Source organism: Haemaphysalis longicornis, unplaced genomic scaffold (assembly GCF_048455015.1).
Source record: "Haemaphysalis longicornis isolate Haplotype H1 unplaced genomic scaffold, Haemaphysalis longicornis Haplotype H1 scaffold_1, whole genome shotgun sequence".
NCBI classification, from domain to species: Eukaryota; Metazoa; Arthropoda; class Arachnida; order Ixodida; family Ixodidae; genus Haemaphysalis; species Haemaphysalis longicornis.
In genome coordinates, this window is record NW_027526203.1 from 159,600,706 (window position 1) to 159,614,608 (window position 13,903).

The 13,903-nt window shown below is 48.2% G+C and overlaps 1 protein-coding gene across 2 annotated transcripts in view; it reads right to left on the reverse strand.

Moving 5' to 3' along the window:
* Nucleotides 1-573: 573 nt before the first annotated feature.
* Nucleotides 574-13,903, reverse strand: part of LOC144138533 (uncharacterized) — an 80,733-nt gene continuing 67,403 nt past the window's right edge. For both annotated transcript variants that reach the window (XM_077670869.1, XM_077670878.1), the window contains one exon: nt 574-5,716. In XM_077670869.1, the coding sequence (XP_077526995.1) occupies nt 5,504-5,716 (213 nt within the window). In that variant the 3' untranslated portion in view covers nt 574-5,503. The remainder of the gene's footprint in view (nt 5,717-13,903) is intronic.

Genomic DNA, 13,903 nt, shown 5'->3' on the forward strand with positions numbered 1-13,903 from the left:
CCTGTTTTGGTCACGGTTCGGCGTTTTGCTCTGGCGGGAGCGGCTGCGTTCCAAAGGCAGCTACGGAGCATCTGCTCTTCGAGGAGTCTGCGCGCTCCGTGGAGGAGCACGGTGACCGCTCCGGATCTGCCACTGGAATTCAACATTAGTCCTGCGACCTTCTTGCGAGTTTTGGCAGAGCCAGGTCACTTTTCTGGTGAACCCCATCCAACTGCAGTGGCTTTACATTTAGGGAATTAAGAAAAGCACTGACTGCTTCTGTTAAGGAATTCGAATTATTTGTCAATAGTTTTGAGTCAGTTGCTAAAACAGTACTTCTTAGGTTCAGGCAGAAAACCGATCATTACCACATCCCGTTGCTTTGACTGGTGGCATCTTTTAAGCACGCATGGCTACTTGGGGTGCTTTTGAACGTACCAAACTTGGCCTTTCCAGTCCGGCAGAACGTGGCTTGTGCAGGCACGCAGCTAGGCACAAAGGCATGTGACAGAGTAACACCAAGCAGTGCCGCCCGCGTTGAGCGTGCGAGGTGAGGGCTAGAATTTCGGGGAAAAAGAAAGACAGTGCTCCTGCTGTAACAACAGTTGCTTGGTGAAATTTATTCCAAGTTGACACGCAAACCTGAGCCCCCCACCGGTACCTCTAGCAAAACAACGGACACTCGGAGGGGGGCAGTGCGGTAGACAAAAAGTGATCACGCGGCAAAATTTTGTAAAAGACTGCGGCATCGCGGCTCGTGGTGAATAATAAAAAGCGACGCTGCGTACAAATTGAGGCGCACTAGAGACGCTGGCGCACACCATGCCACAACCATTGCTCGCTTAATGCCACCCTCTGTGCTCTGGGCTTGTCACCCAAGAGAAGAGAAGACAGGCAGTACAAGTGACTGCGGCATATGCATAGTGCCTGCAAAATTCATTGTGGCTGACGACTAGGCCAGCATGTGAAAAAAGCAATGCATTGTTGCTGACACTTCCCTTATTGTTGTTACTTCTCTGTGTCAACTTTCTTTTCTACAATTACGTTTATAGGCTACGTTCTTGTTAGACACTGACCTGCCACATTTTTCCAAACGTCGTCGCAGTTTGCTGCGGTGTATTTTTTACTCTTAAATGAAGTAGGAATTTATGCCCAGTCACTTTAAATAGAACCATTCTTTCTGGATGTTTTTTGCCACTATTAGCGCTCCCACCTAGTTTCCCAATACAATGCAGTAGTGTTAATTTGACTGGTTAAAAAAAAAATCAAGACATGTACTGCGGTGTGCAACCACTGAAACCTGTGTGCCACTGGCATACCCCTGGGGTGGCCATGTCCGATTTCTAGGAACCTTCATTGGGGCATTTGTGAGTCTTCTGGTGGTTTAGCGAGGCTGCACTCTTTATCAAGCTCCCTATTTTTACGTATGTACGCATTTCCATTATGTGATTTTGGCGATAAGTACCTTCTCTTTACCTTCCCGGCCGCGGCGGCCGCTTTTCTGATGAAGGCGAAAAGCGAAAACGCCCGTGTGTACGAGATTACGAGATTTTGGCGCATTTTAAAGGTCCCCAGGTGGTCAAAATTAATTTGGCCCTCCACTACGGTGCACCTTGTCGCCTGCACTGCGTTGGCACTCTAAACCCTACAATCAATCAAGCTTCTCAATCAATCTTCTCTTTACCAAGCTACGAAAAGCAAAAACGCCCGTGTGTACGAGATTTCGGCGCACGTTAAAGATCCCCAGGTGGTCAAAATTAAACCGGAGCCCTCCACTACGGCGCGCCTCATCGCCTGCGTTGCGTCGGCGCGTTAAACCCTACAATCAATCATCATCAATCTTTACCAAGCTACATGTAACGAACCGAACACTTGCAGTGCACTGGCCGGGTAAAATAACTGCACGAGTGTGTATTTGTTGAGACGGCTCCACTAGATAAATCCAGGGAAACAGGTCTGTAGGGATGAGTCGGCGTGTGGATGTGCCCGCCAAGACAAAGCCATAGCACACAGTTGCTTCCAGTGTTTTGCTGTGAGACGGCAGGTCAACCCCTATTTTGGTTACAGCTTCAGGTTAGCCTGAGGATTTTTTTTCTGTTCCTCGTTTTTCCTGTTCCATTCCGACTGCATCTCGACTTCAGCTCAGCCCTCACTTCTTTTTGCTGGTTCTGGTTAGGTCTGGTTCTATAAGGAAGGGATTCAAGGTGACAAGCAATATGCGACAAACAATGCGGAACTTGTTCGCAATATGTTGAAATATTGTACCAGTACAAACGAACCAAAACCAGAGAAAACGAAATTTGTGAGAACATCTTAAAGGCCAACTGCACTCAAATTCGCCCCAATCAAATTTATTTTGAACGTACAGTACATACCGCAAACCAACTGGAACATGGCTGGTAGCCCTGTGAAATGCAGTGTTAATCAGCTAGAAACGTTTGAAGTAGCTCAGTCGCAGACGACGCTGCACCTGCCGGCGGATCGCGCAAACAGCCATGAAGCGGAAATGACATGTTGGCCGGCCGCGTGCTTTGCCCTCCGGCTAGCCAGGAGAACCGGTCGGGTGCCGCTGGGCACACTTCTCCGAGGGCTGTCACCTGCGCAAAGCTGTTGCGCGCAGGTTTTCTCCTGTCAGCCCGCCGTTCCTGGCCACTCCAGCCACTCACTCGCTGGCTGCAACACCACCCCAGCCTGGCCGTAATGGCCGCACTCTTCTCAATTTCAGTTTCAAAATCGCCAATTTTTGCTGGTCATTTGGGCTGTGCACACACGTATTTCAGCTGCCATATTTTGTATCTCGCAGTCTTTCCAGGCAGGCTATACGGAAATAAGGTTCTCAAGAGATGAGTGCAGTTGGCCTTTAAGTATTGCATCCTGCATCAGTGTAACTATTTTTGCCAGTCCGCTAATACAAAGACTGGATTTTAATTTGCTTCAGCTTTTCGGATGGAGGGGAAAAGCGGAAACACCCGCGTGTCGAGATTTCGGCGCACGCTAGATCCCCAGGTGGTCAAAGTTTATCCGGATCCCTCCACTACGGCGCGCTGCATAGCCCAGGTGGAGCTTTGGCGCATCAAACCCCCCAAATTTGAATTTAAAATGTTAATTTGCCTCGGGGAAGTAGGCCTGGTTGGTCGTGAACATTGTGGCAACTCTTCGTACTCGGGAGTGTCAGGCTAAGGGTAAAGAAAGCAAAGTGAAACAGCAGCAGAAAACCACACTTATAAAGCAAGACATGCAGCTCGTGACAAATTCTGCTAAAGTTTTAATCAAATGAGGTTTTTCATGATTTCTGCCAATTTCGTTGCCACAAAGTCCAGTTGTGTGTGGGCGAGGCTTGCAGTTTTTTTGGTACCAACTCTGGAAGCTTCGGCACAAAATTGCTTGTGAAAAGGCAAACTAGGCGCATTAGAATACCAACCACTGCCCTACTCCCCTTGCAAGGTAAAAACCAGCCAGCAAACCACAGCACTGAAAATGCAAGGCACCTCCCCTACATGCAACCTATTAGCAGCCTTGGAACACGCACGCCCCACAAGAAGACATTCTCATCGCCGAGCCACTGTGATCCCTACTTGATGCGACTGGGGCTAGACTGATCTAACGAGTGAAGGTCCCTGAAAAAGAGAATATGCCTGCTGGTAAAAACAGATGAAAAGAACTGCAGCAAAAAGAATTTTGGTGAAAACAACACCGTGGCATAAAGCGAACAAGGTTCAATGTAGGTGTGCGTTGCTGGAAGTGAACGCCTATAAAATGTTTTCGCCAACGCCACTCGCAGTGTGGAAGCAGGCCATTTTGCAAATTGTGGTTGATGACAGAATTAGTTCTGTTCTCCCCTGCTTGCTTTCTGCCCGCGCGGTAGACTAAAGAACAATTGCTAAATGTTCGTCGCAGCACCTTGATGCAGTTTTGCGATATAACAATAAAAGTGCCCACCCCGCCGCGCACACACAGATTCCATTGTGTAGAATATAGTAAATTAACATTTGTTTACATAAATAGCGAGCAAAAAAGCGCTATAAAAATAGATGTCCTCAGACTACAGGCTCTCCTCGACAAATGTGTGCTGTCAGTGCAGCAAGCCAGTTTCAACAGCTAGGAGTGCTGGACTCGTTCAAGTCCGGCATTTTTTTAACACCCATCCCACACAGCAAGCAATTCCCATTGCCATGTGAGGAAGAAAAAAAAAAAGATCGCCACGAGATCAAAGCACACAGCACTTTCTGAAGCATTGCAGACAAGAACTTTGCCACCCACAGAGGGGACACAAGACACTGGGAAATAGCACAGTACTGCTACAACGAGACAACGCAGCACCACAAGCTGGGGTATTCGGAGACCGGCAAACAGTGCCTGTGGCCGCCCACAGTGGATGTTCACAGAACTCGGCACGGTAGCGCTGATGTCTGCTGGGCTCGAGACAGGTGGCCACCTGGTCTATATGTTGCCCTCAATTCCTCGGGAAACAACACTGCACACCCAAAACTGTTGTGAGCACAGCAGCCCCAAGCAACAGCCTTCACAGGACAACAGCTGAGCATGCCAGGAAACACCAACGTGGTCTGCCCTCATCTCGGATGCAGCAGAGTGCTGTGACACTTCCCCTTTTAATTAAAACTTCGTGAAATTAGTGGCAACTAAAATCAGCCACTGTTGTTCCTCAAACGCCATCTAAAAGGCTAACCTCGGCGAGTTGGTCCTGGATCAAATAATCGCAAGAGCGCTTTGTGTTGTTCGCTCCTCACGGCACCTGTCTTTTCCTACACCATTATACAAGTTTCAAATCCCCTCAAATCAGCTGCCTCTGCTGGCTAAACTTCACTCAGTAAGGAAAACCTTTGACACATAGCTTTTTACCAATAAGGCGTAGTACAGGAGCCCATTTGGCTGCAGCTACATGGTATCGCAATACTTTGCACTGGAAAAGCTTCCTCAAAGTGTGAGCACAGGTGACGGGCCATTCGATCCCGTGCAACACTACAACTCCTCACCATGCCCGCCTCATCACTAATGGCTGTAAAATTTCGCACGTGCAGCATCCCCGACACACGTGCATTTTATCATAAAGATTTTGTTGTACAAAGTTGGGCCTGCTTATCTCTCGGAGCAGGGTTGGCTCCACATTGCTGCACAAGCGGCACCATAGGCGGAAGAACGTTCGGGCAAAATCCCACTCGTAATCAGAGGCCTCACAATGCCATTCCAGCTCAGCAGAGCCAGCAACGCCGTCAGTGTCTGTCTGCACGGTGACTGTCGAAGTGAGTCCTGGCTGGTGTCAGATGCGGCAGTGTTGTCCACAATGTCAGCCACTCACCAACAACACGGCGTGTGCGCCACTGCAGTGGCTGCCATGCGGATGTGCTGTTAGCCACAGCAATGCTAGAATTCTGTTCACTGGACCCAAAATTTTCAGCAGCCGCAACACCCAGTCATGCTGCCGTGACTCGTGTTCTGGGCCTGAGCACGTTGTCTGCGGACGCAGTAACACACACGCCCCCCGTGAATGCTGCGAGGAGGTGGTTCACTTGGCACTGCCCCGTGGGTGGCTGGCAAGCAGGGCTGAGGAGCGGTGGTGGTGCGAGTTGTGCCCGTGGTGGTGGTGGGGCAGCGGGTGGTGCGGCTGGGGCCGGGTGCCAAACCACGAGCTCTTCCAGTCCAAGTGCTCGCGGATCAGCTGCTCCTCATCAGCTGTGAAGTGCAGGAGCACCGAGACGGCCCGGATCAGATGCTGCGCCTGCAATCCGATCCAAGCCAAGACCATACCATCAGATATCTCTTGCAGCCGTGTCCTGGCCCAAAAAGGGGGGGGGGACAACTTGCGCAAAATAAGCTGTTAGCTGCAACCAGCTTCAAAACAATCTTCTAAAATATGGAAAATTTACAGGAGAACATGATGCCTGCATGAAAACTTTGTATGGTTTTGTCCTCACTGTAGCATCCATTACTTGGCTGTGCCAGGTCTTGTTGTTCCAAATGCACCTACTGCCCGGAAGAAGTGTGTTACCTAAATCATCCCCATCATTCCAGTCAGCCTATGTCCCTCCCCGTCCCTCCAGTCGGTACCGAAAAAACGGAGGAGTTGGTTCTAGGCTATACAGTAAAATCCTGCAAACTAGAAGTCCTGAAATTGAGGAACAAACTCGGGGGCAAGGGGAATTTGAAGATGAGCAAAACAGCAAAAATTTTAATGCACAGGTTACACATTCTGAAACGCCAGAAATCTGAGAACTGTTCTAATAAAAGCCTCACTCTGTCATTGAAGAGCGACCAAAGAAGCTCTTTATTGACAAAAAAAAAAAAAAAAAAAACAGTATTAGAATATAGGTGGTGTTGCAGCACAGACACCTTAGAGGCACTGTGTATGAAAATATGTGAATTTAAATTAATGTTTGTACCTAAATGTAGGTAGCTCACTTGCTGATGTTATGTCACCATAACTGTTTCAAAATTCATTTTACAAAAAGTGCCTTTAAGCAACATGCTGGTGCTCAACAAAAAATGAATGCCATTCCACTCAACGTGAAGGCTGTCGGAAGTGCACAGCAGTGATTCGCCATAATGGACTATGGCGCCGTTATCCGCTCACTGCTACCGCCCATCACGTTCTTCGCCTCCTTGTTTCACTCCTCTTTTGATGAATTGAATAGAGATTCATCCAATGCAATTCGAAATTCCCACCTTCGCAGTGCTCGCACACCCTCTGCCTGGAATAGCGCGAGTGGGACTTCTATTTATTTTGTGCTTGCGTTCATTCCGCACGTGCCGGCGCTTTACTGCACAGTTTAGAACGCATCGTTTTTGGTGGCCACTTTTTTCGCTTACTACCGTAAAAAACCGACCCAACGGGCTTTCCTAACTAAATGGACGCAGGGGCTGCTGGTTATATACACGAATTTTGCCTGAAGTGTACCTGCAGTTTTCTTTACACTAAACAACAAGGAGATGTATGACAAGCACCAGCGGTTCAGGAGTTCCGAACGGTTACGACTATATAAACCGCTTGTTTTTTGAAGCCTCTGTTTGGGTTACGTCATAATGTTGTGGGGCTCTACTTGAGTGCGTTATCTCACTGTGCCACCTGATTCCAGAAGTCGCTAGACATTGTGACAGCAAATGAGCTACAACAACAAGGCAAGCCCCTGAAGTGCCCTGCACTTAAAATTATAAAACAGGTCATACTGATAGAATGGGACCATGTCACTAGAAACTTTAAGAGGAACAAAGTAAGAAGCTAGCGTGTGGAAACAGTGAGATGATGATACGAAGGCCTGCAAGCAAAAAGAAGGAGGCACAAGGAGGCATGAACAGAAAGGTTGCCAGCAAAACTGTCATTGATGCATGCTTCTCACCATATGGATGCTTGTGGCTGGCAGCGAAACAAGCATTTCTCTTTTGAACTCATCTTCAATATCATTGTCTTCCCACATCATTTCTAGGTAATATAATTGATCGCTCCTAGGGTAGACCTATTGCAGTGAAATAATCATGGGTGAGAACAGATTAGAAGGCAAACGTTGAGGCTCTGTAAAACCGTAAAGAAGATCTCTAAGTTTTAAAATGGTTCCTTGCATTCAAGCTTGAGCCCTTGGCAACCTCTTTCATTAATAAGACCAAATGTGCACCAAGAGTCCATGAAAAACAATGAAAACTGTGAATTTTAAGGGTGTGCAAATAGTGAATCTTGGTTTAGAAGCAAATACAGTGGAACCCTGATGATACGATGACCCAGTTCTTACAACGAATCACCGCAGTCCCAGAAAGCTCCGCATGGAAACAATGCATTGAAAAACCCCCATTATACAATACTCAGGTGCACTCAGCCCACTTCATACAACGGATGCTGGCAGGGATAAACCGGCATTTTCCCCACCTTTTACAACGCTTCGCCGCCTTATACTGACCTTTATTTCTCAACCCCTCTCTGACGTTGCTTGATGTGCAAAGGCAAACAGTCTGCGGCGGGCCTAACCACCAGCTCAACAGACTCAAGGAAGCAGGCGGGTATATGTGGGCGGAAGCTTAACCTTCGATGGCCCCATGCGGCAGCAGAGTGCCAACACGCCAACCGCAAGAAGTCAAAGTCCAGGTGGCGGGCAGACCGCCAATTTGGAGCTCCCATCATGTTGACAAACATGACAACACGTACGCAATACCCCGTGGTGATTGCCAAACTCCTGCTTTCCTCACCCCCTCGATCCAAGTTTTTTCCTTTAACGATGCTCTCTCCCACTGTGCGTTGTTTCAACCTCCGCATCGCCCCACCCTCATTTCTCTTCAGCCTTTAGTACTCTTACCACCTGATCTCTGCTTATCATTCTTTCAAAGCCACGTTGTTGCTTTGTTCCTTTCTTTCCTGTCTTTTTCTTCCATCGCCACCTCGTACTATCGTTCGTTTCACTTCCCTTCCATCACCACTAGGTTGCGGCCTTGGCAGTTTCACACTCTCGCCTTTTCTCCTCTTATTAATTTGCTCGGTCGCATTGGCTGTCCCAGCTTATCTCGAGCGCTTGAAGTGCGGGGCTGGTGGGCTAGCACAGATGCCGCGGGAGGGAGGGGAGCACAAAATAGGCGTTTTTTCTTTTCATAGAAACTTGGGATTTCATCTAGGGGTTCAAAACTTACATGATAACGTGCTAAATATAGTATTTTAAATAAGTTCTCAGCCCACTTGTCGCGTGAGCCCGTCTACTAGGGCAGCGCTTACCCGTACCCCGATCATATGCCACCCCAGGCAAACAACGCTTCCCCGCAGTCTTTTGAAATTCATATTACTGGGGTTCCACTGAACTTTCAAACTGAAGCAAATATTTAGCAATTTTTAATGAGAAAACAGACATTTACAATTTTTCAAGGATGCTTCAGTAACTAACCTGTAGAAAGATAAAATTTTCATTAAAAAAAAACATTGGCGCAGCTTGCACTAGTGGTGCAAGGCTGGAGAAACAGCAGAGCTGGTAGCCCCTCTCCCTTCGCCGGAGACCCGCCTGTTGTACCCCACATGGATTTCCAAACTTGCCGCTGAAAGTTCTCCATGACTGGCAGGCCCGGATCGTTTTGTCCACAGCCTCTCACATCTCTCTCAAAGTGGACCACGTTAGCACGCACTAGAACCCGCGGCAACCGGCTTCGCGAACTTGGTGTCTGTAGCGCGAACTTGGCTTCTGTGCTCCCCACTTCAGGCACGAACACACGTGAACTGGCGAGGAGAACACCACGCGAGAGGTCACACCACGAACGCTGGGCAGAGTGTTCGCGAAGGTCGAGCTGCCCGATGCCGAGTGCTCCTCATGCGGCTCACGCTCACGTGTGCTCAACGGGGCTGAGTTTCCTGGTAACGCTCCATGGTGGAACTAGAAGCTTAAAGGAGCACTGACACAAAAATTTTGCATCTTGTTTTTTGTTGTTGCGATAAGTAGCTAGGGACCTACTTATCACCTGTAGAAACCTCATTTGCTTCAGCATGCGACGGTTGTTTAATTTGAGGCATTTTTAATGCGGCCAGTCACAGTTTCGGTTTCAGCGGGTGCCACGAAACGATGGATTTTGTGTGAACAAAGCTGATCACGTGACCGTCGGAGGGATATCACAGAGAAGAGCTGCCGTAGCACTGTCGAATCCGCATCGCCGGCAGTTTCTGCGAATTCCCCCACGTACTGATCTCGTGAACCGCTTAATTAAAAAGCGACCGTGGACGTGACGCAGCCGCTGCGAGTGCAAATGCTACCGCGGCTAAAGAACAACGCGCGACGCTCAAGACAGTGGGTGGCAAGACGCGCGCTGGGAGCAGCCGGCCGGTCTGCCTACAGGTCCGCCTACAGATGTGTTCGCTCAGCACTGCGGCGGATATTCGATTGCCGCTCTCGTAAGCGGTGCAGATGACAATTTTTAATGCAACCCGCCATCGCATAATTAACTCCTTTCTCATATAAGGTGCCATGGTTAAGACTTGAGCACAATTTCGTGCAGCGGTATCAAGCTATCACTCGAGCTACCTGCGCCGGCCTGGGCCACTTCGCAGCCGTGGCCGCCGCCTGCACAGCAACCATGTGGCTCGCTCAGTGGCCTTTTCGTGTCACCGGCCCATTTTCGCGTCCAATGTAAATAAAAAGTAATAGAAACAGAGTGCCTGGAATCGCTATAGAACTTTGGTCGCGGCCAGCTGCCCGATGAGCTGACGGAATCACAACGCCCCCGCCGCCAACGATCGGGTCGTTCGTTCTCGAGAGCAGAAGCTCCGCCCTCCGGCCCTCCGATTGGAGCGGCGAGCAGGCGAAAAATGCCGGCAGTGCGGAAGCGGCAAACACAAACTCGTGACGTGTTTGGATGTTGTTTATTTACACAATATCCACAGGATGTCGATTGCGCATGGTCCTCTGCTGGCTGCTCGGTTGCGTTTCGCACACTTTAAAATTGATTTTAAATATGTTCTAGGCTGTATTCGCCGCTGATATTTTGCAGATGATGTATATGTGTTCACACCAATCTATCTCCGAAGTTATCTCGCCTTCAAAATTTTGTGTCAGTACCCGTTTAAACAGCTTTTCTTTAAATGGGTTTGCAAACATGCTAATGGCATAGAACAAACATACCAAAGCTATCTTGCTGCTTTTGGCTTTATAAATATGCATTATTATTTTTTATATGGTGGTAAGTTTCATCTCGAGTGGCAACCTCAAGCACAAGTGTTCCAGTATTTAATGTGCTGAGGGTATAACTACATATTCTGACAAACCATGGTTAACACTATTCCCTTACAAAAATACAAACTGCACATCCATAAACGTTAACGTCTGTTTCAGGAATGAAATTTGCCATATGGGGCATTTGAGAGTAAAAAAACTGGCAGCACGACCTCATGGCACAGCGACAGCGGTACCATCCCCATTTTGCAACCACTTGCTCGTGGGACAGGCCTGTCCCAGTACTGGCAAGTTAAAGTACTGACACGAAAATTCAAAGCTGAGATAACTATGTAAAAGGCTTCCTTTGTATATGGAGATATCTCCCAGCAAGTTTCAATAGTAACCGTTCAGTGTAGCATATTTTGAACCCATTTTAATTAGGGGTGTGCGATTACTCGAATATCTGAATACGAATTGAATAGTACCTCCGCAAATAATTCGATTCGCGAATAGAATGTCTACTACTCGATTTTTCGAATAGTCAAGTGGAGTTTTCGAACGTTCCCTGGCTTTGCGAAAGAGAGAGACGTCGGAGCACACTAACGCACTGCTGCTACACCATCTGCTAGGCAAGTTTCATTCAAATCACAGTTTTGACGAGCACGCCTTGCAGAGCGTGTGTATCACGTTATGGGTTTTGGGACTGACGTCATGCTGCCCAGGCGCGTGGAGATGGTGGAAACCACGGCCGGTCTGGGCACATGCACAAGCGTTCACTTGCGCGTTCACACCAGCAGTGGTGCGACGAGAACAGTGACGTCACGAGTGCCTTTCTGTCATGGCGGCCGCCTCGGTGTTCATTTTGTTGAAACCGAAAGTGACGCGAATAAACGAGGCTGTAAATAATTATTTATGCTGTGACCAACTGTCTAATGTGCCATTCCATTATTAGTGGTCTAGTAGGCACCCATAACAGCGAAAAAAACATAACACAAAAACTTCGTGTCAGTACTCTGTCAAGAAACACTTGCACCGTAAATGCCCCATACGCATGCACAAGAATCTTAAATGCGGGTTCCGTGAAGGGCATCTCATGCCTAATATGAATATTTAAAAAGAGTTGAGAAGTGGTGCAAGTGCCACAATGCCAACGCATGCCTTCTGGTCAAGAAAGCTTAATGGTGGTTTCTAGGAGCGCAAGCTAGACAAGTTAATCGTTTTCCTATGTACTATGTAGAAACAAAAAAGGAACATTACTGGTTCAAAAAAAGATCAACGTTGCGCATCACTCGATCATAAAACCGGGAACTCTAGAGTGTGAAGACGGGCTAGTTGGTTCATACTGAGGGAAAAAACCAGCGTGAAGAAACTGAACGGAAGACGAGAAAGAGACAAACACGGGCGCTGACTAACAACTGAATAAATTTTATTGCGCGCAGGAAATAGCAGAAAATGCAGAAAGAACACAAAAAGGCGATACAGTTAAGGTTGTAGAAATCCTATCTCCTCGGGCAACAAGTCGACTGACAGTTTGCTGACGCATGCGCCCGCTCGCTCGTGCATCGAAAAAGCTTCAAAGATCTCGCATGTTCTGTGGTCACTGTAGCGCTTGAGGACATGGCATTGCTCAAACAAGGCCTCGCATGAGGGCTCGTTTGCGCATGAAGCAACATGTGTGGCAAGGTTACTACGTGTTGATGGCATTAGCGTGCTCGTGAAGACGGCCATTCACTCATCGTCCCGTTTGTCCCATATACGAGCCACCGCAGGACAGGGGGATCTCCTACACTGCTCTGGTCACGCACTCAATGAAACGCCTTGTGTCTCCCTTGTTACAAACGTTGTGCCTTGGTTCTTCCGAGTTCACCTTGGTTCCTCCGAATTCACAAATGTCTGGATACCCCAGGACCTCATACGCAGCCTGTCAAACAAGTTGCTGACAGAAGAGCGGGTAGGAACACGTCCCAAGGCGCGCAGGGAAGGACCACGACGGTCATCCCATACGTTCACGGAATCTCGCACAAACTAACAGGGATTGTGGAACGTTCAGCGGGGTGCGTTGTGTTTTCTGCTCTCAGGAAGTTGGGCGGCCTTTGCAAGGTGGCTAACTCAGAGGAACCAAGGCGCAACGTTTGTAACAAGGGAGACACAAGGCGTTTCATTGAGTGCGTGACCAGAGCAGTGTAGGAGATCCCCCTGTCCTGCGGTGGCTCGTATATGGGACAAACGGGACGATGAGTGAATGGCCGTCTTCACGAGCACGCTAATGCCATCAACACGTAGTAACCTTGCCACACATGTTGCTTCATGCGCAAACGAGCCCTCATGCGAGGCCTTGTTTGAGCAATGTCATGTCCTCAAGCGCTACAGTGACCACAGAACATGCGAGATCTTTGAAGCTTTTTCGATGCACGAGCGAGCGGGCGCATGCGTCAGCAAACTGTCAGTCGACTTGTTGCCCAAGGAGATAGGATTTCTACAACCTTAACTGTATCACCTTTTTGTGTTCTTTCTGCATTTTCTGCTATTGCCTGCGCGCAATAAAATTTATTCAGTTGTTAGTCAGCGCCCGTGTTTGTCTCTTTCTCGTCTCCCGTTTAGTTTCTTTCCGCTGGTTTTTGCCATTGGGAACTCTGGGATGCACCTGTATGCAGCTGGGCTTTCCCATCTAGAACGTGTTGAACGGGGCACGTTGAGCTCGACCACATTATCAGGCTGGGAAGAGAGAAGCAGAAGGGTGGAGTTGGCCCATTGAAAAGGAGATAGGAGGTCCCCCTCCCCAGGCATCTTTCCATTGCCCCTTAGCCGCACGTCACCAGCGAGTTGCGGGAAAGCCTGTTGCCGACAGCAGGGGAAGTCGGTTCACGTTTTTGGCAGTCGATCGTAGGCGCTCAAAATGCAATATATCCAGAGCCCAACTACTCCGAACTCGCCACAAAGAATATATTTCTCATGCGTTTTTTAGTGAGGCATTTCCAGTTTTCAGCAAAGCAGAATTTCCTTTGCATCTTTTGAACTTTGAAATACTCCAAAAATATTCGAAGTTTTCAATTGCTATTTGAAGAGAAGCTGAACTGAAGATTGCATTATTCTCTCCGATATTCAAAAGTTTTGAATATTCACAAACCCCTTTAGGAATTTGTATCTCCAGTGAAATAACTTGGCAAATATTGTTGGAAAGCTTGATCTGAAAACCATTTGCCATAAAACGCAAGGAGGTAGAACACGCGTGCAGTGTATTGGTAACAATAGCAACAAGCGCCTGCACCAGTCAGGAGACTCGAGAACTTCAATGGCAG